Genomic DNA, 24,551 nt, shown 5'->3' with positions numbered 1-24,551 from the left:
TTTTCTCTTGCCAGCTTCTCCGTCTTGCCTGTAGCTTCTTTTTGAGAAATTTGGCTTTGGCTTCCTGGAGGCGGATGTTGTTGTTTTGTGACGGGTTGACTTCTGCTTCCCTTCTGGCGTCTGCCAGATCATCATCCAGTTCCTGCAATTCATTGCTCCAGTAGGGCTTATAGTCTCTCCTGGCACCCCTGGGAATGGACTCACGCGCTGCTCTGAGGATGCTCATGTTGAAGTCCTTCGCCACCATATTGATGTCTCGACCCTCGACTCTGATGTCTCTGGTGAGTTCGCTGGTGCGGTGTCTAAAGAGGAACCAGTTCGCTCTTTTGTAGTTCCACCGTGGGAAGGAAGCTTCAGTGCAGGACTCCATGCCCAGGGTCAAAAAGACTGGCCGATGGTCACTTCCACCTAGCTGTTCTCCGACCTCTCTGCTGGTTAGCTGGTGCATGTCTTCCGTGCAGAAGGCTAGGTCAGGAGTTGATGTAGTGTGCCATCTTCTGGAGTAGAATGTAGGGCAGTCAAAGGGACTGTTCAAAAGGATGAGACCTTTGTCGTCCTGCCAGTTCTCCACCTCTTCTCCTCTCCGATCCAGGTGGTCATATCCCCAACTCTGTGAATGACTGTTGAAGTCACCCACCACAATGAAGTTGGAGGCCTTTGCGGGGATCGTGTCAAGGGCGAGGTGTCTATCATTGGGGCAGTAGAAGTTGACAAGATGGAATTCTGATGTCTTCGTCTGGATTCGAATCACCTGATATTCGGAGTCCTCCATGTGCGTTTCTATCAAACAGGCATTGATGTTGTTCCTGATGAGGGTCAGGATTCCTCCTTTGCTTCGGTCTGTTCTGTCGGACCTAAGACATTGGTAGCCTCTCACTTTGAAGGACTTTTGGGGTGTCAGGTGCGTCTCCTGAATACAGCAGATGTTGATGTTCTTCTCATGCAGGATATGCTCCAACTCTGTCTTCTTGTTCAGGATACTTTCTGCGTTCCAGTGCATGACCTGAAAAGGTCGCTGCTGACTGGGTTTCTTCCTGGTTGTGGTGGTGCCAGTCACTTTCCTCCCGCGTCCCCTGGCGTGACAAGACGGACGGGAGGGACCTCCAGTAGTTGGGGCTGGGTCCCTTTGAGGCATGGGACCCGACGCTGCTCCACCCTGGGGGGTCCTCAATGGGCGAGCGCCATTTTCATCTGTGCTGGTTGATTGTGTCATCATTTGCGTAAGTGCGTGTACCCGTGGTTTGTTAGAATGCGCCGTGCGGCCCGGGTCCTCCGTCTTCAGCATTCGGGGTTTTCTGTCGGGGTTACCTCACCCTTAGCTCATGGCCCGTACGTCCTACCCTGAGAGCACAGGGGGGAGGATTTTCCGGGATCCCACCCGGAGCCAGTTTGGTCCGCGGCCGCAAGCGGCTGATCTCCATATCTGAAGACCGTTCCCCTATCCGCCACCCGGGGACGCGCTGGGTTGGGGGTGGTCGCCCCACTGAAAATCCCACACTGGGTTAAGAAAGATCAGCCTGTCCCAGGCCAGCTCAGTTGAAACTTGAGTTGTCCCTATGTTGTCACGTATGTAACTTCATGAAATATTATTTGCTAAATAAATTTTGCACTTTGATGTTGCAAACAGGTTGGTTGCGTTACTTTTGGAACAGGCTGTATATGGGTCATCCACGACCCACAACATCCGAGAATGTAGGTCCGTGTCCGGACCTTGTAGTTTAAATGACGTCATTGTTTATTTACAAAGATAATCCTTTAAAAATGTGTCGATAAGAAGGTTCTATGGAGTTTGAAGATTACATGAAGTCTCATTCAAAAACTTCCAATAGTTTTAGAGATGCAGACACTTTTGTGAGGCTCTGGGTCGTCCACGGCCCAGGAAGCACGGTGAAGGTTAAAGACCCTGTTTTCTCAGACTTTTTGTTCATAACCTCTGTAAATGTACCCCCATTTTAATGCTCCCTCCTTTTTAAGGTCTGATTTCTCCGATTTTTTGAGGTCTTAAAAGGGGGGGTTCCAGTTCCACGGTGTGACTAAAATGTACACAAATATATACTGGTAATGTATCGATTGGACATTGGATTTCCCTTCTTTGAGCCATGTGACATCAGAGGCCTACAAAACTTCATATTTGGGCGTTTCAGGTTGACCGAAACTTCAAAGGAACTACAAAACACACGTCATGTGTTTGATTGCATGTGTGTGAGTGTGCTCGTTCAATCGTCAAAACAACAACAAAGTCAGTACATGACGTGTGTTTTGTAGTTCCTTTGAAGTTTCGGTCAACCTGAAACGCCCAAATATGAAGCTTTTGTGTTTGATTGCATACATGTGTGCGTGCTCGTTCAATCGTCAAAACAACAACAAAGTCAGTACCTGAAAGGAATTCGATCGATACATTATTTTATTTGCGTTTTTGACCAAAATATGACATTTTACACAGATCTCGACAGTCATTGTTCACCTCGAGGTCTCGGAGAACAATGACTGTCTCCATCTGTGTAAAATGTCATATTTTGGTCAAAAACGCAAATAACGTATAATGTCATGACTATGACGTGGGCTTGAAAACAGCACCTTTTGTCATTGTCTCAGAACTGCATTTTAGCCTTTTTCCAGGTTCAGTATTCACGGATATCTTTTAGAATTGGTGAGCATAATAATCAATGAACAATTGTCTTGCTACTTCTGTGAGAAAATGGAGGGAATCGGGACTTGCTGATCTGTAAAAGGCTTACCGATCTTTGATGACATTGAGTATTTATTTGGCTTGATTCCCACCACCTGTTTTGGAGATTGTGAGTTAATTACATAATTATGACGAGCTTACCTGAGTAAGTGAAGTCTAATTGTGGTTTTATCGACCACAATGTAGAGAGGAAAGGGATTACGTGAGATAGAACGCGGGAATACGTCACTGTTTAACGACGTGTAAATGGTGCAGAAAAAAGAGAAAGAGAGAGGAAAGGGATAGGGAGGGAAAACGGTTATCAGTATAACTCTGAAGACAACTTAGGGCGAGGCACGTAATCCCTTTCCTCTCTACATTGTGGTCGATAAAACCACAATTAGACTTCACTTACTCAGGTAAGCTCGTCATAATTATGTAATTTTATCTCCCACAATTCCGAGAGGAATGGGTCACGTGAGACTTTAAAGTCTGCAACATTTACACCCTAGCACTGTCGATGAATTGAAATACTGTACATATAAACCTACCCCAATTCTTCATGACAGAACAGCCTGTCCAAAACTCCTCCCACTGTCCACTGGTTTCTTGTAAAAAGTTGTGAAGGTGTTAGCCCGACGCCAACCAACAGTCTTCAGAATGGTTGCCAGAGGAATTTTACTTGCAGCTTTACTAGATGCAGCGGAACGAGTTGAATGCGGCGTAAATATTGTCATGTCAATACCCGCTTTTTGTAATCCAATCTTTGTCCATCGACGGATAGTATCTCTCGACACCGCTTTGTGAGGGGCTGTCCAACTGATAAAGAGTCTCGTTTCCGTTCCTCTAAATGCACGAGTTCTTTTGACATATTGTTTCAAATAATGTACAACACAAATTGCCAAATCAGACGGAAAAGCACAAAATACCACTTCATTCTGATGTTTGTTTGGGCCAGAAGTTTTGAGCAAATCCCCAAACCTACATCGTACATCTTCCTTTGTCCAACTCATGTTACGCAAGTCCATCAACCAAATCGCCTGTCCCCTTTGACTAGAGACCAACAAGCACAACAGCACAGTTTTAAGCGTCAATTGCGCCAGCGATAAAAATTTTGCCGGTGACCATTCTTTTAAAAAATTTAGCACTAGATTAGCGTCCCAGGTCACACAAGTACGGGGCAAAGCAGGCCGTCTGTTGAAAGCTCCTTTCAAAAACTTCTTCACCAGTGGATGACAACCCACTGAACAATTATCCTGAAGGGACAATGCGGAAACAGCGCTTCGTGCCATGTTCAAACTGCTGTATCCTTTGCCTTCTTGGAACAGTTTCGTTAAAAACCTTATCAACTCATGTGGAGAGGCACAAAAGGGATCTCTATCCCGTTCAAGGCAATGCTGAAGCCAGCGTTTGAAATATGACTCGTAGTTACGCTTTGTACCCTCTCTCCAGGCTGACATGATAATTTCTGTTGCTTCATCCTGAATTCCCTGTTTCTGGAGGGCTGTCCGGACAAGGAACATGCTACTAGTTTCATCTTCTTCAGTAGTGGATGGTGCTCCCCTGTCAGTGGATGACTGAGTAAGTTTTCTTTTCGGGGCAACATGACCGGCAGTTCTACTAGTAGACGCAACAGTTTCGTGAACCACACTTGCGTTGTCCATAATGGCACCACCAGCACACACTCCGCCTCTAAGACTTCTATCCTTTGGAGCACTCTTGGAATGAGACTGAAAGGCGGAAAACAGAACGCCTTGAACAATGACCAGTCTGAGGAAAATGCATCAATGGCAAATGCATCTGGGTCAGGTTTCCATGAAACATACTTTCTTAACTGTGCGTTAACACGAGAAGCAAATAAGTCTACATCACAGAGACCAAACCGATTGATGACTTCTGCAAACACTTGTGTGTCCAAATGCCATTCAATGTTGTGTCTATCTACACGGGATTCTGCATCTGCCTCTATATTTAGGCAACCCGGTAAGTGTGTTGCTGTTACACAATTACTATGTGATAAGCACCACAACCAAATGTCTCTGGCAATGTCGTTGCACAAAACTTTTGTGCTGCCCATGTTATTAATACAAGCAACAGTGGTGCTATTGTCTGTAAGTAACTGAATGTAAGAGTGACATAATCCCCTGCAAAGGGATTTCAAGGCAAAATAAGCTGCTTTAAGTTCCAAACAGTTAATATGTTCAAAAGCTTCTTCCTTGGTCCACATTCCACCTGTGGTGCTACCCTGACACTCCGCCCCCCACCCTATTTTCGAAGCATCTGATTTTACTATTACAGTAGGTATGCCTCTGCTAACAGGGGAAGGATATTGCTTTACATTATCAATCCACCAGAGAAGGTCTGAACGAACTTGTTCTGAAACCACAAGTTCTGCATCAAAGTCACCTTTCCTAACAGCAAGGGCTTCATTTTTTGCGATCTCTAATCGTTTAAAAAAAGAGAGGTGCAACCCAAACACCCGGTTGGGCAGCCACTAAATATCCGATAACTTCAGCCAACTGCCTAATTGTACATTTCTTTCTTCCAGCCAAATCAGCGCACTTAGTACGAATTTTATCAACTGTCCGGGGGGTCAGAGAAACTAACATGTTCTGAGAATCAAGCTGAAACCCTAAAAACTCAATGCATTGAGTAGGTGTAAATACTGACTTCACAGGATGCACAGTAAAGCCCAAACGATCCAACAAAGCACATGTATCTAACACTGCTGCCTGGCATTCTTCAAAAGTGTCTCCTTGCAAAAGGGTATCATCAATGTATATCAGAAGGGTATGGCCAGATAAACGTAAGTGGGCCAATACAGGCTTTAGTAGTTTCGTGAAAATGCGGGGAGAATCACGATATCCCTGTGGAAGAGCCAGGAACTCAAAAGTTTTGCCATGAAACTGAAATCTGAAATATTTTCTGAACTTGGGAGCGATGCGTATGGAGAAATATGCATCTTTTAGATCAACTGAGGCAAAAAAGCAATCTTTTTTCATTAATGACACTGCGTTTTTTAATGTATCCATCTTGAAGTGAATCTTTTCAATTGTCTGATTCAAATTTTTTAGGTTTAAAATCACCCTTTGACTACCATCTTTTTTCTGACGCAAGAAAATACTGGATAAAAGTTGATCTGGCCGTTGATCCACCTCTTGAACAATCTGTTTCTCCACTAACTTCGCTACCTCATTAGCCACTAGCTCATCCTCGGAAGAAGAAAATCTAATTTCTTTCCTGTCTGGAATGTGTTCACCAGTGATCATAAATTCAATTTCAATTCCTGCGACTTGCTGAAGGATCCATCTATCAGAGGTTAACTGTCTCCAACTATTCAAATGATCAGCGACTTTTCCACTATGAAAGTTCTCAGGAGTATTCACAAATTTTGAACTGACCTGTTCCCTAAAAATAGAAACCGCTGGCGCACAAATATTAGATTCTAATCCCGTTTTGTTTTCTTGGAGGGAATCCCGCTCTGTTGGGAGTGGAACTTGGGAGAGAATTTGTGTCCTGTCTGTCGGTTGGAGACACCTCTTCTCTGCTGGTACTGTTGTCTCTGCTGAAACTGTTGTCGAGGTCGCCCTTGGTAGAACTGACGACCTCTGGTGGCGTTTTTTGAAAGGGGCTGTGACAGTGTGGATGATAATTTCCTGTTCTTCACTGCATCGTCGACCCTTTTCGCTAGATCCTCCCCAAACAACAACTCGTTAGACGTCAGTTTGAAATTTAGCTGCGCATTGCATAAGGCCCTGCAGTCTTGGCTAAGTGTCGGCCTGAGTGCTTCGCGCCGCACTTGTGACAGGTCCTTGTGTGAAGCCATAAGAAGTCGAGCCGCATCGGCCAGTTTGCTAAAGCTGTCACGCTCACTCAACTTCCGACTTGCTGGTTTTTCTTTGAGGTCGGACATAAGCTGAGCGATAATTTTCAGCGTACAACCTACTTGTTCCTGAACAAAGGACAGGTTCGAGTCTCTTTTCTTTGCAAACTTGTCTAACAGTTTGCCATCTAATTCACGATTGAGAGTCGGCGTTCGAAGCGACGTGACATTTTTGGGCCGCGGATAGTTCTGAAGAGTGTCTCGCACACGTGCCCGATCTGATGGAAGAAGAAGTCCTTCTTCAAAACGATCTGCCAGAGATGGATGAATCCCCTCGCCAACTGTATCCACTACTATGCCTGCGTCAAAATCATTGTCCGAAGCAACATCCGTGTCTTCAGCCGAATCAAACTCATTTTCGAACTGCTCATGAGCAAATCTAACCGAAGCACCGTCTTCTCCATCCGCTTGCGACTCTTGCGCCGAACTGCTTTCGGTTCCATGCGACTCGGTTCCACGCGATGTTGAAGCAACAGGCGTCGCATTAAGCTTACCAACTTTCTCCAAATCAGATAGTCTGCCAGACAAGGCAGTCATTGTCTCCAAAATTTTGTCCATTTTCAGAGTAACTTCACAATCACGTGGGCCAGACGAGCTCTTCTCTATTGAAAGAGACTGATCAACTCCCGTCTTTTCTGACGGTATCACTTCAGAAGGTTGTGCTTTCGCCGGTTTCTTGCCGGTTTTCTTCCCGCCAGCAGCACATTCACCACCTCCCGAGTCCGCCATATTCCGAACAAAAACCACACGAAAAAGTTATATTGATTCCTGGGGACGAGCAAGCGCCCCGTTACAGTATGAAAACAATTTAAAATCCACTGCAAAGATTTTCAAATCTTCAATGGACTAGTGCTCAGCCTTAGCACAGCGGACCTTCTGTGGCCCATAGTTCGCCTCAGGCGATAGTAATTGCTGTAATCGAGACAGCTGCTGAAAAAACAAAGAGGCTGCTTCAGCAAATCGTGACTGACTATGTCAGCAAATCGTGACTGACTGTGTCAGCAAACGTGTACTTCATTTCCGTAGCCAAAATAATATGTCATCCTACCAAAACAAGTCACAATTCCGACTGACCTTAGGTCACACGTGCAAAAACAAGTAACGATCCCAACTGACTCAAATATAGTAGGTCACACCTGCAAAAACAATGAACGCGCCGACTGACGCCTAACATTTCCATGTGTTAGCTTCGACGAATAAAATTCATACGCGAAACAACAAGTTCCCGGTTCAAAAAACCAACAAACACCGAAAACTCCAAACTGTTTCCTTACCTTGCAAGTTGACACAATGATAAACAATCAAAATAGTCAATACACTTCAACTAACCTACAACTAAAACTTGTACAGAGAAAGGTTAGAGGAAAATGAAAGCAAAGCAAGAGAGACAGTGCACCAACACGTCTTCACAGGACGGAAACCATTCGTTCAGTGACGTATTCCCGCGTTCTATCTCACGTGACCCATTCCTCTCGGAATTGTGGGAGATAAAATTACCATTGATTGAGAGAGAGAGACAGAGACAGAGAGAGAGAGAGAGAGAGAGAGAGACACACACACACAGAGGGAGTCTACAATATCAGTTTTTGTACATTTATCAGTGGAGAAAGAGAAACAGGTGCTATTCATTGATCATTCTTTTGTCTGCCATCATGTTTGCCAGTATTTTATTTGCTTCATCAGTTAACAATATGCAAAAGGCAGCATAACAAACAGAATAAAAGCTTCTGTTTGCATTCTGTTGTGTATAAGCTTATTTGGTACATTTAGTTACACAGTAACTGCATGTCTTGAGTAAAGAAATGGAAAATAAAACATGGACTTGAATGTTCGAAATGTAAACCTGCCTGCTTTCTGGATGAGTGAGGTGATACGTTTGTTAGACAGGTGAATGATATTGGATGGTATGCATGCATTTGTCTCATTTATTATCGCATAGAGCTAGTAAATGCACTAACATCTTCTGTCAGTTCTTGGCAAAGAGATGTTCAATTATGTCAATTACTCTGCAACACACAGAAACTCAAACAATGAAATGGCTAAGAAAAAAACTTTAATAATAAAAGAAAAAAAACCCCAAATCAAATCACAAGTAGTACTAGCTCATCAAGTGTACAGCATATCAAGCGAACAAATAAATACTCAAATACATGTATGTACTCCTTTCATTTTTCATGACTAGACTTTTTTTGTCAGGAATACAACTGAAGACCTCAAAAACCATGATTGATGCCTGTAACTGTGCAACTTAGCGCTCAAGATAGCAAGATAGCTGGTGGCTTCATCATACACTGTAATTCCATAAATATCACAGAGTGGAAAGCTTGGGTAGGTCGGATGGGAGACATTGCACACACACATACACTAGGGGACATTATATATATATATAGGATAGCCAAAGATGGTCTCGACCTGTGAAGGGTGAGCTCTTCTTGTTTCAAATGCCAGTTGATTAGTAAATGATGTTACTGTTCAGCTTACAGTATGTCGACGTCGTGAAGGAATTTTGGCGTAACTCATTTTATACAGCTTTTCAACAGAAGGCCAAAACTGATTATACTTATTATGAAATAGTGTTTATACTTGAACCTGGTATGGCTAGAAAAATAAAAGAATGTTAAATCATGTATTGTTCATCGTATTTTAGAGAATATTTCTAATCGAGAATGATTGACTGTGTCTAAAGAACGAAAACATCGAAATCGCCAAGAATCCAATTACACCAAAGTTCCAGGACGACGACGATGTGTTCCTTCAGAAGTCAAGCGTGCTTGAAGAGAACATTGGTCTGAAGCAGAATCATCTTGTTTACTGGTTCTGCAAAAACATGTTTGACTGGTTTTCACATCTCACATGACGGGGGGGTTACTTCAAGATGTTGTGATAGGGATCACTGAAAAGAAAAGAGGATGAAAGTCGCTTGTTCATTTCAATGCTTGTTATTCTCGCAGGAGCCAGGAGACTGGTTCCGTATAACTCTCACTTTCTAACACATGTCGTATGCGTTTAGAGCGCTTACTTCCCTTTGTTTATTAGATCCACTCCTCACTGTTAGACAAGCAGTGTTTGCAGTGTGTTTTACTTCAAGATGTTGTGATAGGGATCATGCTGAAGTATGACAGACTCTTCTCTCCACCCTTCACTGTTAGACAAGCAGTGTTTGCAGTGTGTTTTACTTCAAGATGTTGTGATAGGGATCATGCTGAAGTATCACAGACTCTTCTCTCCACCCTTCACTGTTAGACAAGCAGTGTTAGCAGTGTGTTTTACTTCAAGATGTTGTGATAGGGATCATGCTGAAGTATGACAGACTCTTCTCTCCACCCTTCACTGTTAGACAAGCAGTGTTAGCAGTGTGTTTTACTTCAAGATGTTGAGATAGGGATCATGCTGAAGTATCACAGACTCTTCTCTCCACCCTTAACTGTTAGACAAGCAGTGTTTGCAGTGTGTTTTACTTCAAGATGTTGTGATAGGGATCATGCTGAAGTATGACAGACTCTTCTCTCCACCCTTCACTGTCCGACAAGCAGTGTTAGCAGTGTGTTTTACTTCAAGATGTTGAGATAGGGATCATGCTGAAGTATGACAGACTCTTCTCTCCACCCTTCACTGTTAGACAAGCAGTGTTAGCAGTGTGTTTTACTTCAAGATGTTGAGATAGGGATCATGCTGAAGTATGACAGACTCTTCTCTCCACCCTTCACTGTTAGACAAGCAGTGTTAGCAGTGTGTTTTACTTCAAGATGTTGTGATAGGGATCATGCTGAAGTATGACAGACTCTTCTCTCCACCCCTCACTGTCCGACCAGCAGTGTTAGCAGTGTGTTTTACTTCAAGATGTTGAGATAGGGATCATGCTGAAGTATGACAGACTCTTCTCTCCACCCTTAACTGTTAGACAAGCAGTGTTAGCAGTGTGTTTTACTTCAAGATGTTGAGATAGGGATCATGCTGAAGTATGACAGACTCTTCTCTCCACCCTTAACTGTTAGACAAGCAGTGTTAGCAGTGTGTTTTACTTCAAGATGTTGAGATAGGGATCATGCTGAAGTATGACCGACTCTTCTCTCCACCCTTCACTGTTAGACAAGCAGTGTTTGCAGTGTGTTTTACTTCAAGATGTTGTGATAGGGATCATGCTGAAGTATGACAGACTCTTCTCTCCACCCTTCACTGTTAGACAAGCAGTGTTAGCAGTGTGTTTTACTTCAAGATGTTGAGATAGGGATCATGCTGAAGTATGACAGACTCTTCTCTCCACCCTTCACTGTTAGACAAGCAGTGTTAGCAGTGTGTTTTACTTCAAGATGTTGTGATAGGGATCATGCTGAAGTATGACAGACTCTTCTCTCCACCCTTCACTGTTAGACAAGCAGTGTTAGCAGTGTGTTTTACTTCAAGATGTTGTGATAGGGATCATGCTGAAGTATGACCGACTCTTCTCTCCACCCTTCACTGTTAGACAAGCAGTGTTTGCAGTGTGTTTTACTTCAAGATGTTGTGATAGGGATCATGCTGAAGTATCACAGACTCTTCTCTCCACCCTTCACTGTCCGACCAGCAGCTTTTACTGCATGTGTAAACCAGGACTGTACCAAACTCAACCAGAGATTCTGTAACAAAAGAAACACTGATGATGATTATACCAGCCATTTTACAATTAGCCAGTTGAATAAAATAACAATGAAAATGCTCTCAGCAGAACTCAGAAACACAAATTGTACAAGGTTAGCTGCTTACGACTAAAAGTCATCTTTACCAATTAACAAAAAAAAGGAGAAAAGTCAAACTTAATATAACCACACTTAATATAAGCTTAGCTTGTTGTGTGGTCACAAATGCCTGTATCGCATATACATGCCACCCTGTATTTCTTTAATAAAATCTTGTTTAAACCAAGAAAAGTCATAGAAAAAGAAAAGACATTAACTTCAAGTTAATCATTAAGTCACTAATGCGATAGACAAAATATCCAACATTGTAAATCGAAGAGAAAATCTTGGAGAGTGAAAAGAACACAGGTACATGTAACACTGAAACATTTTAAACATTGTGTGTTGGGTAAAGAAATCAGAAACCGAACTTCAGCTAAAGCTGATGACTTATTAACAGCAGTAAAGCAAACTAGCAAACACAACCAGAGATTGACTGGGTGGCCGAGTGGTAACGCACTTGCGCTCGGAAGCGAGAGGTTGCGAGTTCGACCCTGGGTCAGGGCGTTAGCAATTTTCTCCCCCCTTTCCTAACCTATAGGTGGTGGGTTCAAGTGCTAGTCTTTCGGATGAGACGAAAAACCGAGGTACCTTCGTGTACACTACATTGGGGTGTGCACGTTAAAGATCCCACGATTGACAAAAGGGTCTTTCCTGGCAAAATTGTATAGGCATAGATAAAAAATGTCCACCAAAATACCCGTGTGACTTGGAATAATAGGCCGTGAAAAGTAGGATATGCGCCGAAATGGCTGCGATCTGCTGGTCGATGTGAATGCGTGATGTATTGTGTAAAAAAATTCCATCTCACACGGCATAAATAGATCCCTGCGCCTTGAGTCCGAGTCTGGAGATACGCGCGCGATATAAGACTTCATATAACATTGTATTTTCGTGTAAAAGATGAGGTTATAATATATAGCGAAGAGCAAAAACCTACATCCGATATGATTCCTCCTCACTTGACACTGAAACTTATAAATATGGATGTTACTCTTTTATCTTACGATAACTAAAACTGCTTTCCTTGCAAACGTTCCTAATTCTTTTCAGCCGTATTACACACATATTTTCCTGATTCTTCCTTCCATCTGTTGTTCAGGGCCTAGCATTGGAAAAAGTGAGTTCAGCTTACAAAGGCGGGGGTCTGGGGGCCGCAGGAGGCCCCCAGTGGGGCCCCTGGTGGGGGTTCGGGGGGCAAAGCCCCCGAATTTGAAGATTTTTGGGTGATTTTTTTACCTAAAATGACCACCCCCAAAGAAGATTGAGCAACTAAATTATGCCATAGTCCATAGTCCGTATCGGCACATTACTTCTTCTGACTTGCCTTCCGCCTTCGGAACGAAATCCAGCCATTCCCACTTCCAGGAATACCTGGATTCTTTGTCACTGAATGGCTGACCACGTTCAACAATGTCGCTTCGAGACATTATTTCAAGTCTAGAGCCACAAAACACCGGCACAAAGCATGCTCGCGCGATGCCAGAGGAAGTGCGACTGCGTGCTCAAGCAAACTGTCAAACCGATTGAGAATTGAACCGAACGGCGCACAAAACGAAAGCTGGGACTGTTTGGGTTTACCGTTTGGGAATAACAGGTTTTTGCATTTCGGCATACACCAAATTGAGTTCCGCGTACTGGAGATGTTATTTCGGTGTAAAGTACGCCGAACGGCTTACAATGCTAGGCCCTGGTTGTTTGAATTAGCTCAAAAAAGTTGAATGAAACCGATATCACAGAAACAAACAGTGAGTTTCTGAAAGTCTTTTTATTCTTGGTAAGCAGCATGCACCTTCTACAGCTAGAAATTTATGCTATGCTTTTGGGGGTTATCTGTTGTTAAAAAAAAGAGGGAAATATCTCTCAGTGCCTACCTGTTTCACCTGGTAACTTGAGCAAAGGTATGAGAGGCGGGACCAGCTGAAGTTCAAAGACCTGTGACGACCCACAGTGCTGGCACCTGTCCACTGTCGATGTTCCCCTTGGCTTGCTCATGAGGAGAGGGGATCCGTTCCACTGATACCTGTAATGCAATTGCTGAACGTGAAAATTACCCAAATCAGACTTTTTTCACCGCTTTGATGCATGAAGTGAAAGATTTGTACGATTGAAATGCATACTAGGGTAGCTGCATCAGGGCTCTCTTTGGCTGGGGAGAACCTAAGAAAAGTGCAATTAAAAACACATGTTTTACTTTTAGTCAAATAACTGGGACAAACTACATAGAGAAATTCTCTTGTCCTATCTGTCTTGCTCGTTTTGTACTAAGCTGTGAAAAGTGACATCCTCACAGAGAGCTTATTGAAAGGGAATCACCCAAGATATATGTCCAAAAGACAGCTGATGAAAAAGTCTAACAGCGAGGGACTTAAACAATGCTTTTCCGACTCAACAAGCAAATAAGAGAACGCATTTGTGATGAAAAGAACTTTGGACATTATTTTCACATTGGACATTTTCTGAAAATAACTCAGGATTTAGAAAAGGGTATCATATTGTGCATGCGCTGCACAACATACACATCCCAGTTAGTTGTTCGTCCCGATCGCACATTAACTGCCGATCGGAAGTATGAAACCTTCTCCGGATTTTGTGAAAAACTTGTCCGAGGTAAAGGGGCTCTTACTCTTCCAGACCACTGAAAATCCTGACAGAGTTATTTTCGAAAATTGTCAATTACCTGACACACTGAGGCGGATAGAGCTGCACGCGCTTGATAAATTTGTAGCAGAGTTTGTCCCCGTGTTTCACCTCTGTCTTATCGTACTGTTCTGTCTGCGCTCCTGCACCGCCTTTTCTGCACAAACCAAAGAGGAAAAAATAGAGCATTATTTCAGCTGCAAGATGAAAAAAACTGCATGCCCAGAAAGACACACATATAAACACACACAGAGTTTATTCAACTAAAACATGTTCAAATGGATACCTACAGTAAAGAACAAACAAACCCGAAAAAACTCTTGATGGTATTATATCCTTCTAGTTCTATTGATTATTCCAACCAACACAGTTAGAAAAAGACGATTTTTTGAAAATAACTCTTGTCCGGTTTGCATGGGTTCTAAAAGAGTGTGTACCCTTAAGGCCTTGCATTTGCACAAACATTGCCATTTGCTTCCTGGACACATGTTTGAGACACGCCCTCTCGCTAGTGACTGGCCTATAATGTCATGTGTGAAATAATGTCACGTGGGGAAACTTTCTCACGTGACATTACAGGCCAGTCACTAGCGAGAGGGCGTGTCTCCAACATGTGTCCAGGAAGCATGTGGCAATGTTTGTCTGCGCAAATGCAAGGGTTCTCACTCTTTCACAACCTATACAAACCTGACGGAGTTATTTCCCAAATTCGTCTATTGTGTGTGTGTGCAAAAACAGCCCATTACTCATTACAAAAATTCAAACTCATTTCTGTTAGTGTCCACCCTTGAGAATCTTTTCAATTTGACTTTATTCAATACATAAAATATAAAGCCGAGTGTGCTCATGAGGCTACAATACAAGAAGTCTACTGGTGCTGAATGTAAGTTATATCGAGAATAATACATGATCAGTAACCAATGGTAAATGCGTGACTGTGTGTGTGTGTGTGTGTGTGTGTGTGTGTGTGTGTGTGCGCATGCATGTGTGTGTGTGTGCGTGCGGGTGTGTGTGTGTGTGTGTGTGTCTCTGTGTGTGTGTGTGTGCGGGTGTGTGTGTGTGCGGGTGTGTGTGTGTGCGGGTGTGTGTGTGCGTGCCTGCATGTGGGTGTGTGTGTGCATGTGTGTGCATGCGTGTGTGCATGTGTGTGTGTGTGTGTCTGTCTGTCTGTGTCTGTGTGTGTGTGTCTGTGTGTGTGTGTCTGTGTGTGTGTGTGTATGTGTGTGTGTCTGTGTGTGTGTGTGTGTGTGTCTTTGTCTGTGTGAGTGTGTGTGTGTCTGTGTCTGTGTGTGTGTGTGTGTGTGGGTGGGTGTGTGTGTGTGTGTGTGTGTGTGTGTGTGTGTGTGTGTCTGTTGAGTACAGTGGAACCCCACTTTTACAACCTCCAAAAATCTGCGAAAATCAGGCCTTAAAAAGGCGGCATTCTTAAAATGGTTATGAATAGAAAGTCTGAGAAAACAGGGAGGGAGTCTTAAATTGGGGGTCTTAAAAGGGGGTATGTAGTATGTTAGTGTATATGTACATGTGTGTGTGTGCCTTTTGTATGTGTGCGCCCACACAACCTCTTTACCTGTGGTCATCAAGCAAGGCAGCAAAGTCCTTTCCCTCTCGTTGCTTGTAGTCTTGCAGCAAGTCGTTCACATGAGCTGTCATGTCCGACTCAACTTCAGATTCTGCAAACACTTCCAGGTAGTATGCAGGAAAAGTTGCCCTTTTAAAATCCCTGGGTTTCTGTAAAAACAAACATTAATTAATTATAAATTATAAATTATAAAGAAATCCAAGAATATACGTTATTTAATCAATATAACTTTCCAAACCGAACAGTGACTGCTTTAATGGTGGGGGTAGAAAGCAGCCATGGAGATGATATATATACACAAAAGGCACTTGTAATAAAAGTGTGCCTACTCAATGAATGTAACGGAAGAGGATTACCATACCTAGAATTTATCATCCACGTTTTTTTCTTCTTTTTTCACAGAGGTAAAATACCCTTGTACAGTGCAAACCAGTCAATTTAAACTAATTTGGTATAGTGGACATATAAATATATATAAAATTCAACTATTCGTAATTCTATCATTTCCACTTTTTTTTAAATTTTTTTACTGTGACATTGATAGCCTCTTACTAGGAAACTGTAAATTCCCTCACCAAAACTTCAACACCACTGGATTACAGTGACTAGATCAACCAAAAGGAATCCCTGATAAAGGACATTTCTCTCCATTCAAAATTACTTACCTTGCCACAAGCAGCTTCATCCTTCGAATCAGTTTCTGTGGCCTGCCGAAGTGCCAGCAGTTCCATCATTCTCTGCACACCTTCACCGTCAATTGTAACCGCTTCAACCTCAACCCCTTCTGTCGCTTCAAACATTTCATCTTTGCTGGCGCTTGCTGCAGCAGGTTCAGTATCAGAGTTGGAATTTTTGTCATTGTTGTCACCACTATTGCTTTGTGACACAACATTCGCGAAGGTTTTTTTCCCACTGTGTTGCAATGGTAAAGGAGGATTGCTTTCTTGGTTTGGGTTCCTTTCACTTTCAGATTGTATGACAGTAGAGTCAGTGGATGTTGTTTTGTCTGTGACCACCATTTCTGAAAGTCTGTCAGCTGTTGTAGCGATGGAGCTCTCGGGCTGAAGGGTTGAATCAGTTTTTGTTTCGTCATCTGTTGGAGTAAATCGTAACAATGTATAGGTGATCTATTCAAGGAAAAATGTGTGACAGTAGATGTTAATCATATAATAAACCTAAGAAACAAATCAAATTCATTTTCTGTGAAACATCTTGTATAGGTAACAATGAAAAAATTCACTGCTTATCAATTGCACACACAAAAAAGAAAGATCTATACACTCATACCTGTAATAACCATAAAAATAATTGAAGCACAGCCAAATGTAAATAACATGCACTACTATCTAATAGGCTTGTTTTGCCTTGGTCAAATGAATGAAAAGCTTGGAGGTGTTTGGCACATCAAGCAAGTCCCATCATACAGACAGAACTAAGAACAACAGCCATAATGAACTGATCAAAAATAATGTTATACATAAAGTAACCCTTACCTTGACCCCAGTCATCCTGACCTTCACCCCAGTCATCTTGACCTTGACCCCAATCATCCTGACCTTGACCCCAGTCATCTTGACCCCAATTGTCCTGGGAAGACCCATTTTCACTTCCTTTGGCTGACTGCTTGTCTAAGAGCTGTCCCCGAACCACTCTCCACCTATGCAGAGGAAAAGCAGTCAAAAACTTCATTTACAGACTTCTAAAATAATCAACAACAAAACAGAGAAAAGAGAAATTCAATTCTCCCCCCTCCCCTTGTGTATGCATGTGTGCTTGTGTTTGTGTTTGTGTGTGTGTGTGTGTGTGTGTGTGTGTGTGTGTGTGTGTGAGTATGTGCTGCTTTTTGTGTGTGTGCATGTGTGCGTACACGTATGTACATGTCTGGCTTGTTTTTGAAAACACAGAGTCCGGACAGGCAGAACCAAACACACAGGTAGGCAGAATCATGACAACAGTAATAAGAGTAAATCCGCATACCCATGACACTGGTTCGAACATGCCTTTTCCGGACAAACAAAGACGTACAGGCATCTGTGAAAGGAGGAGTCACTCAATGGGCAGTATATCTGGGTGACCAGAATCAGCTCCGTCTTGCACCTGCTGCAGCATGGGTGCAAGATATCAGCTTGAAACCAGTCCTGAAACCAAAAACAGAATACATTGCACCGTGGAGACTGTTGAAAATGTTACATCTTGAACACTTGATTTTACTCTTATTCTAAAAAGAAAACAACTGTCTCTTTAATACTTGCATTGAGGCTCAATTGCTAGATCACTATGTGCAGTCTTGAAGACTCTCCTAGTTTTTTTGAAGTTCAGCAAAACCGCAAAACTTGAAAGGCATCAGGCCTGAAAGTGGTGAGTATTTTACTCGCCATGGCGAGTAGAAATATGTAAATGGCGAGTAGAAATGTTAATCTACTCGCCAAAGGCGAGTAAAGTTGCTGAAACAAATGGTTGGTTTGGCGAGTAAAATTTGCACTCGCAGCTAGTGAATTATGAGAAGTACTAGCCAAAGGCGAGTGCCCCATTTTGTGGACTTTCAGCGCTGGGCATATAATGATATGTGACTATATATTTGTGAGCTGTAAAAATTGTAGTAAAAAGATATGACGACAGCTTCTCTGTTAGGGTGCACTGTATAGAGTAGAGTGAAAGGATAGCTGGCACAGCTCTATTTCTGAGTCTTATGGAAATCTGTTTCCAGTCCCTACAACTACGTACTGTACTACATGTACTAGTAACTACTAATTGTCGAGATCTGCAAGTCAACACATGTTGATCCTGATGTGGACATGTTACACCACATAAGCCACTTTTATGAGTGTCAATGTAATCTAACAAATAATATTGGATGATGGAGATCCAAGAGATAGAGAGATCAAATCAAATCAAATCAAATTTTATAACAGGAGGGTTGTGGAATAAGCATGCTGCTATGCTAATTTCTATTTCTGTCCCCAGAATAAGTTTCTATTTGGGACATGAGGTGTTTGTACGCTAAGAAAAAGCTGGGTGTGTGGGGGTGGGGCCGGGAGGATGACAGGGGAGGGACTGTAAAAGTTAAGAGTTGCGTTGATAAAAATTATAAGAGTTTGGTATTGGGCACGTATCAGTTTCGCCCATGCCCATGGTCACTATTATTTCTGTGTCAGGGGGTGAGGGGGGTATAAATATTTCAGTTTTTATTGAATAAGCATACAAACGAGCTTTTTATTTTATTTTTTTAACCATCCCTTGCCCAAAGAGAGAGAGAGAGAGAGAGAGAGAGAGAGAGAGAGAGAGAGAGAGAGAGAGAGAGAGAGAGAGAGAGAGAGAGAGAGAGAGAGAGAGAGAGAGAGAGAGAGAGAGAGAGAGAGACACACACACACATGTATACACACACACACACGCAAGTACACACGCACATAAAGGTCCGGGAAGCCTGGCACGAGTTTTCAGTTCTTAAATACACTAACTAACAACTTACTGGCATTCCACCAATTTTGCTAGTTTCCCATGTCGTCGTTTCATTCTCCTTCACCAGTCTTTCTGGTGCACCGAGTAATGTTGACATCCTCACATGTGGTGCTCGAAGATCGGTAGAGTTACCTACCTTTCCTTGGAAGTTTGAGGTTATCACTGTTTGAGAACAACTTTATTTGCTGTTGTGAAACATTTGCAGAACAATAAACAAAGCCAAATTCTAACATTAAGAAAATAGTTTTATCTATATGAACATGGAAGTATGAAATATCAATAAACGAGTTCATCCGGGCGAACTGAAAAAAATTCAAAAAATTCCATGTAAAGATCTCTTAAAGGGAATCAACTCGAGCTAAAAACACAACAAACAAACTACATCAATTATCTCCCATGAAATATGTCCATAGATTTGTTCACGGATTTTGTTTAAATTATTCAGGGTTTTACTTACCTATTTATCATTCTTTCATTTCTGTTGGAGTCATTTTTACTTTTCTTCCCATGTTGATTTCATTCAACTCCTTCGAATTATTACTCCTTTTCTCGTCTTTGGTTTTTCAAATAAAAACTATGACGGAAACACAGCCAAGCCGGCTTAACAATACGACAACACGGACAGCAGAAACAACAAATAAACAAACAAACAAACAACAACACCACCACCACCACCACCACCACCACCACCACCACCACGTGCACCAACAACAACAATCCACAGAAACAGTCACACAACGAAACCAGTGTTTCAGATTAACTCACTCATTTATTGAAAACAATTTACAATTAAATAAAAGGTACACAATCTAAACAACAGAGCAACTGTATATGAGACTAACAAATTGAAAAACAAAAGAATTATGTACTCACCAATACAAGGAACGCACAATACAATATAAAAATTTTGCTTATAGAAGCTTCTTGAGAACAAACACAGGGAAACAAACAGCAAAAAGCAAAAGCAGCACAGAACGAATTAACAAGTCGCGTAAGGCGAAAATACAACATTTAGTCAAGCTCAGTCGAACTCACAGAATGAAACTGAACGCATTGCATTTTTTGCGTAAGACCGTACACTCGTAGCATCGTCTGTCCACCGCTCGTGGCAAAGGCAGTGAAATTAAATACAGAAAAGCGCGGTAGCGGTTGCGCTGAGGAGGATAGCAGCTTTTCTATATCTTTATTCTTTTTAACTCTCTGAACGTGTTTTTAATCCAAACATATCATATCTATATGTTTTTGGAATCAGGAACGGACAAGGAATAAGATGAAATTGTTTTAAAATCGATTTCGGAAATTTAATTTTAATCATAATTTTTATATTTTTAATTTTTAGAGCTTGTTTTTAATTCGAATATAACATATTTATATGTTTTTGGAATCAGAAAATAATGACGAATACGATAAACGTCATTTTGGATCGTTTTATAAAAAATAATTTTCATTACAATTTTCAGATTTTTAATGACCAAAGTCATTAATTAAATTTTAAGCCTCCTAGCTAAAATGCAATACCAAAGTCCGGCCTTCGTCGAAGATTGCTTTGCCAAAATTTTAATAAATTTTATTGAAAAGTGAGGGTGTGACATGCAGTGCCGCCTCAACTTTTACAAAATGCCGGATATGACGTCATCAAAGACATTTATCGAAAAAATGGAGAAAAAAAACAACGTCTGGGGATATCATACCCAGGAACTCTCATGAAAAATGTCATACAGATCGGTCCAGTAGTTTACTCTGAATCGCTCTACACACACACACACACACACACAGACACCCACACATACACCACGACCCTCGTCTCGATTCCCCCCTCTATGTTAAAACATTTAGTCAAAACTTGACTAAATGTAAAAAGGTATGATAAAAGATACACTTAAACATTGATTTAACAAACCCAATTAATCCCTTTAACAACAATTTGTGAATGAATCGTTAGTAACTTCATGACAATACTGACTAATAAGTAAGCACCCACTCTCCGAGAAAGTGTGTATGAGAGATAAGATAAGATAAGCCGGGATAACTGAAATGATAAAAATGAGCGGATAAGATAGACCATAGATATATAGTCTATTATATATATATATGGATAGACTGACTGACAAGACAAGAGAGAGAGAGAGAGAGAGAGAGAGAGAGAGAGAGAGAGAGAGAGAGAGAGAGAGAGAGAGAGAGAGAGAGAGAGAGAGAGAGAGAGAGAGAGAGAGAGAGAGAGAGAGAGAGAGAGAGAGAGAGAGAGAGAGAGCTGAACTGAACTGAACTGAACTGAACAAAACTGAACAGAACTTTATCTGACAAGGATGAAGATTTAAGGCTGGGCCTTTTCCTACAATATAGCATATGTATGTGTAGTCATGCATGAACAACATCCAAGAAATCAAACGAAAATCAAAATGGCACAGGAAGAGTGTGTCCAACGATAACTTTTCACATTCATTTGGTTACGTGAAGCGTATCGTCTGTAGCTAATTTCTAGCCATTGATTTTTGTCTCAAGCCAAAAGGCAATAATTTGGGTTCCCTGCAGGCAACACACTGACCTAAATGCAATAAAAAGAATCTTAAACAAATGAAGCAGAGCGCTATTTAGAGATCAAATAACCAAAGGGAAGTAAGCGCTCTAAATGCATACGACATGTTTAATGGAGTAAGCGAGAGTTATACGGAACCAATCTCCTGGCAACTGAGAGATTAACAAGCATTGAAATGAACAAGTGACTTTCACCCTCTACACTCAGAAAAGAATAGCTGGAGTTAAAAGCATCATGTCTGCCTCGCTTGAAAATGAACGGAAAACAGGGAAAGTACTTTCAAGCACTGGCCAGTTTCAGCGAAACACAAAAACTGCACAACCTACTTCAAACTTCACTTAATATCGATGCGGTGATAATCCACAGGAAATCAGCCTCGAAAAGACGTTTGCATGTCATTCCGGTGAATCTATATTTCCCCCCACCGAGTTATTGATACCAGAAGTCGAGAAGCCGTTCTTATGGAGGTGTTCAGGGGCGGATCAGTTGCTTTGTAAGGGGGGGCGCACTTTGAATCGAAAGTGAATGTGATGGGCGCGAAGCGCCCGAATTTGCTAGGGGGGTCCGGGGGCATGCCCTCCCGGAAATTTGTGTTGCCCAAAGAAGCAAAATGGTGCCATCTGGTGCCATTTGAACTTAGAAATGGTCATAGAATCAGCTTTCCACATTTTTTTTCTCGTCCGCCCCTGGTGTTCTTCAAACCGAATATCTCCAGGGTCGATTATTTTTGGGGCGCGTTTTGAGCTTTTGCCCTAAGCGACAACATCGCACCGTGGGAATTAAGGGCCGCGTAAAATCGTGCAGTCAATATTCAAAGATGTGCCAGTTTTCTTTCATGAGCAAAAAAAAAAAAAAAAAAAAAATAAAAATAAAAAATGAAAAGAAGTCGTGTTTGTGTGATTGTAGTAGATTGTTGAATACAATCAAGTACGAAATGGGAGTGTGTTTGTGTGTTTGTGTGTGTGTGTGTGTGTGTGTGTGTGTGAGTGTGTGTGTGTGTGTGTGTGTGTGTGTGTGTGTGTGTGTGTGTGCGTGTGTGTGTGTGTGTGTTTGTGTTCAACTTTCACCGTGCTTCGTGGGTAGTGGACGACCCAGAGCCCAACAAAATCGTCTTTATCTCTGAAACTGCTTGGAATGTTTAAATTGAGACTTCATGTAATCTATAATCACAATATACGACCTTCCCATTGCCCGACTTTTGAAAGATTATCTTTGTAAACAAACAAATAAACGATGACGTAATTTGAACTACACTGTCCAGATGATGTGGGTTGTGGACGACCCATATGGAATTACGTAAAGGAATTTACGTTGTTTAACCTTATTTGGATGGCGTGGGTCGTGTACGACCCTTACGTTTTATGTTGAATCCTTCCTTTCTTTATTTGGTGTTTAACGTCGTTTTCAACCATTCAAGGTTATATCGACGGGGAAAAGGGGGAGATGGGATAGAGCCACTTGTCAATTGTTTTTTTGTTCACAAAAGCACTAATCAAAAATTTGCTCCAGGGGCTTGCAACGTAGTACAATATATTACCTTACTGGGAGAATGCAAGTTTCCAATACAAAGGACATACCATTTCTTACATACTGCTTGACTAAAATCTTTACAAAAATTGACTATATTCTATACAAGAAACACTTAAAGGCACAGTAAGCCTCCCGTAAACCATCACAGATACGGTCAGGCTTTTACACACAGTACAAACACCCTTTCATTTAAGGGGTTACTTGTGTGTTCAAATCGCGTGAAAGAAACATTACACATTTTGTGCACAGGTTCCTTTAAGCAATATGGACACCTCTGTGCAAAGAAAAAAGGGGGTCGACGTATTAACTTTTTTTTTTAGAATTTTTTTACTGGGGGTTGTCAAGTACGATTTTGCGAAAAACACTGCGATTTTTAACATGATCCCAACTGACATATTTAGCTCTACAAATAATAAATGAGACATTAGTTTGTGTATATAAATGAATGGAGAGTATAACTTTATCATAAAACGGTACTTATCAACGTGCATTTTCAGAAAATGATCGAGGTTTATCGAGGGCGTACACATAAAATTATCACTCCTTTAGTAGTAAAAACGTATTTAAAAAAAATTCGCGTGAAAGAAACATTACACATTTTGTGCACAGGTTCCTCTAAGCAATATGGACACATTTGTGCAAAGAAAAAAGGTGGTCGACGTATTAATTTTTTTTTTAGAATTTTTTTACCGGGGGTTGTCAAGTACGATTTTGCGAAAAACACTGCGATTCTTAAGGGGTTACTTGTGTGTTCAAATCGCGTGAAAGAAACATTACACATTTTGTGCACAGGTTCCTCTAAGCAATATGGACACCTCTGTGCAAAGAAAAAAGGGGGTCGACGTATTAACTTTTGTTTTAGAATTTTTTTTACTGGGGGTTGTCAAGTACGATTTTGCGAAAAACACTGCGATTCTTAACATGATCCCGACTGACATATTTAGCTCTACAAATAATAAATGAAACATTAGTTTGTGTATATAAATGAATGGAGAGTATAACTTTATCATAAAACGGTACTTATCAACGTGCATTTTCAGAAAATGATCGAGGTTTCTCGAGGGCGTACACATAAAATAATCACTCCTTTAGTAGTAAAAACGTATTTAAAAAAAATTTGCTCGACAGAAACATAACTAAACTTGAACACAGCTAAGTTCACTGTATACATATACAATACCTGTAAACAAAATAAGTTGTTGCCTTATTGTCTGCTTCACAATTATTCCCGTACCAACCCCACCCCCATTATCTTGACTGACAAAAATGATAAAAAGAAATAATTTGGGAGCGCTGGACTTGTGATACATGAGTTTGAATCAGGGTGAAGGGTTGGGGGTCGGAACATTTGTGTGCAAAGTTTCATGAAGATCTGTCCAGTAAATTTCTATGAATCGCACACCACACACACACAAACACGTATATATAATATATATGGCCTGGGGCGATTGTAGCTTCCCTTCTTCGTGTCCAGCTCTCTCTCTCTCTCTCTCTCTCTCTCTCTCTCTCTCTCTCTCTCTCTCTCTCTCTCTCTCTCT

The 24,551-nt window shown here is 41.6% G+C and overlaps 1 protein-coding gene across 1 annotated transcript; it reads right to left on the bottom strand.

The window, feature by feature from the left end:
* Positions 1 to 10,573: 10,573 nt before the first annotated feature.
* On the bottom strand, positions 10,574 to 19,337 carry LOC138979980 (programmed cell death protein 2-like). The gene is made up of 8 exons (XM_070352744.1): positions 18,958 to 19,337; positions 17,466 to 17,626; positions 16,982 to 17,145; positions 16,154 to 16,581; positions 15,477 to 15,637; positions 13,947 to 14,063; positions 13,141 to 13,289; positions 10,574 to 11,167 (listed from the first exon to the last, which is right to left on the bottom strand). Exons 1-8 carry the CDS (start codon positions 19,042 to 19,044, stop codon positions 11,040 to 11,042), a joined length of 1,395 nt encoding a protein of 464 aa, XP_070208845.1. The 5' UTR covers positions 19,045 to 19,337; the 3' UTR covers positions 10,574 to 11,039.
* Between the last annotated feature and the right edge of the window lie 5,214 nt (positions 19,338 to 24,551).

Source organism: Littorina saxatilis, linkage group LG11, assembly GCF_037325665.1.
Source record: "Littorina saxatilis isolate snail1 linkage group LG11, US_GU_Lsax_2.0, whole genome shotgun sequence".
In the NCBI taxonomy this organism is placed as follows: Eukaryota; Metazoa; Mollusca; class Gastropoda; order Littorinimorpha; family Littorinidae; genus Littorina; species Littorina saxatilis.
Note: the sequence above shows the minus strand (reverse complement) of the source record. Positions and strands in the feature narration are given on the sequence as shown.

Bases quoted from the DNA above. Each gene is read 5' to 3' on its own strand.
- LOC138979980 (XM_070352744.1), bottom strand. From the start codon at position 19,044: ATGTCAACATTACTCGGTGCACCAGAAAGACTGGTGAAGGAGAATGAA. The intron at 16,582-16,981 runs GTAAGGGTTACT...TTACTCCAACAG, and splicing joins TCAGGATGACTGGGGTCAAG to ATGACGAAACAAAAACTGAT. The intron at 13,290-13,946 runs GTAATTGACAAT...ATTGCATTACAG, and splicing joins TATCCGCCTCAGTGTGTCAG to GTATCAGTGGAACGGATCCC.